The sequence below is a fragment of the Diaphorina citri genome, unplaced genomic scaffold (genome assembly GCF_000475195.1).
Source record: "Diaphorina citri unplaced genomic scaffold, Diaci psyllid genome assembly version 1.1 scaffold19698, whole genome shotgun sequence".
NCBI classification, from domain to species: domain Eukaryota; kingdom Metazoa; phylum Arthropoda; class Insecta; order Hemiptera; family Psyllidae; genus Diaphorina; species Diaphorina citri.
In genome coordinates this window covers 1-936 of record NW_007397050.1, presented here as the reverse complement: position 1 = coordinate 936, position 936 = coordinate 1, and the positions used below count along the sequence as shown (strand labels likewise).

The 936-nt window shown below is 37.5% G+C and overlaps 1 protein-coding gene across 1 annotated transcript; it reads left to right on the top strand.

Moving 5' to 3' along the window:
• Window positions 1-17: 17 nt before the first annotated feature.
• LOC103523333 (polycystin-2-like) lies at window positions 18-929 on the top strand (the record flags this gene model as incomplete). The annotated part of the gene is made up of 2 exons (XM_008488391.2): window positions 18-354; window positions 591-929. Coding segments are annotated over exons 1-2 (624 nt in total), but the record flags the coding sequence as incomplete, so codon positions are not given.
• Window positions 930-936: the final 7 nt, after the last annotated feature.

Sequence of the window (936 nt, the reverse complement as noted above, 5' to 3'; positions counted from 1 at the left end):
GGAACAGAGGGGGAGTACTCCTGATGCTCAGGCTGTTGCCCCTTTGGATGGCCAGGGACAATCTTTGAAATGACTATACATAAAATCACTTATACCTACCCTATTCATTGTTATCCCACAGGTCCCAGAACCAATATCATTTACAACGGAGGAGGCTACGTTAAGGATCTGGGTAGTTCCGAGTCCAACATGGCACAAGGGTTAAGTCAGATGATTATTCACAAGTGGTTGGATGAGCGGACACGAGTTACTTTCATTGAATGTTCTCTCTATAATCCGAACATCAATGCTATTATAGCTGTGTCTCTTATGATTGAAAGACTAGGGAGTCTCAACTATATGACTGATTCAGAGGTTGGTATTCGTGGTAAATCCGAGGTGTAGTTTGATCAAAGCACTATCCCAGCACGTGGATTACTACAGTACATTAAAACAAGGTTTGGAAAAAGAAAATATTATTATTCTTAACAAGGAATCCTTACAGGAAACATTGCATGACTCTACAAATTGAAATTCTCACTCAGTGGCTCAATGCCTAGTGACAATTTAAACATAAATCCACTGACGTCATTATGTTTGATTTTTTACAGATTGGTATAATGAAATTGATCACAAGTGCCGATTTTGAAATCTTTGAAATTAGATTCAAGTGCATACTCTTTGCATTGCTCATCATTTTATACGTGTTTCAACTGATACATTTGACCCGCTATGGTCTTCTCAGCAAGAATATTCTATACGACCTACTGATTCTAATGTTCACAATAGCTACGCTAGTTCAATATTATAAATACGGGAATTGTCTATCGAAGACGTTGAAATATTATCAATCGAGTAAACAAACTGACTCAAACAATCAGATTCAGTTCAAACAATTCGTTAGTTTTAGTCACTGTTTGACTTTAAATCGCACCTATCACATATGTCTAGCGGTAC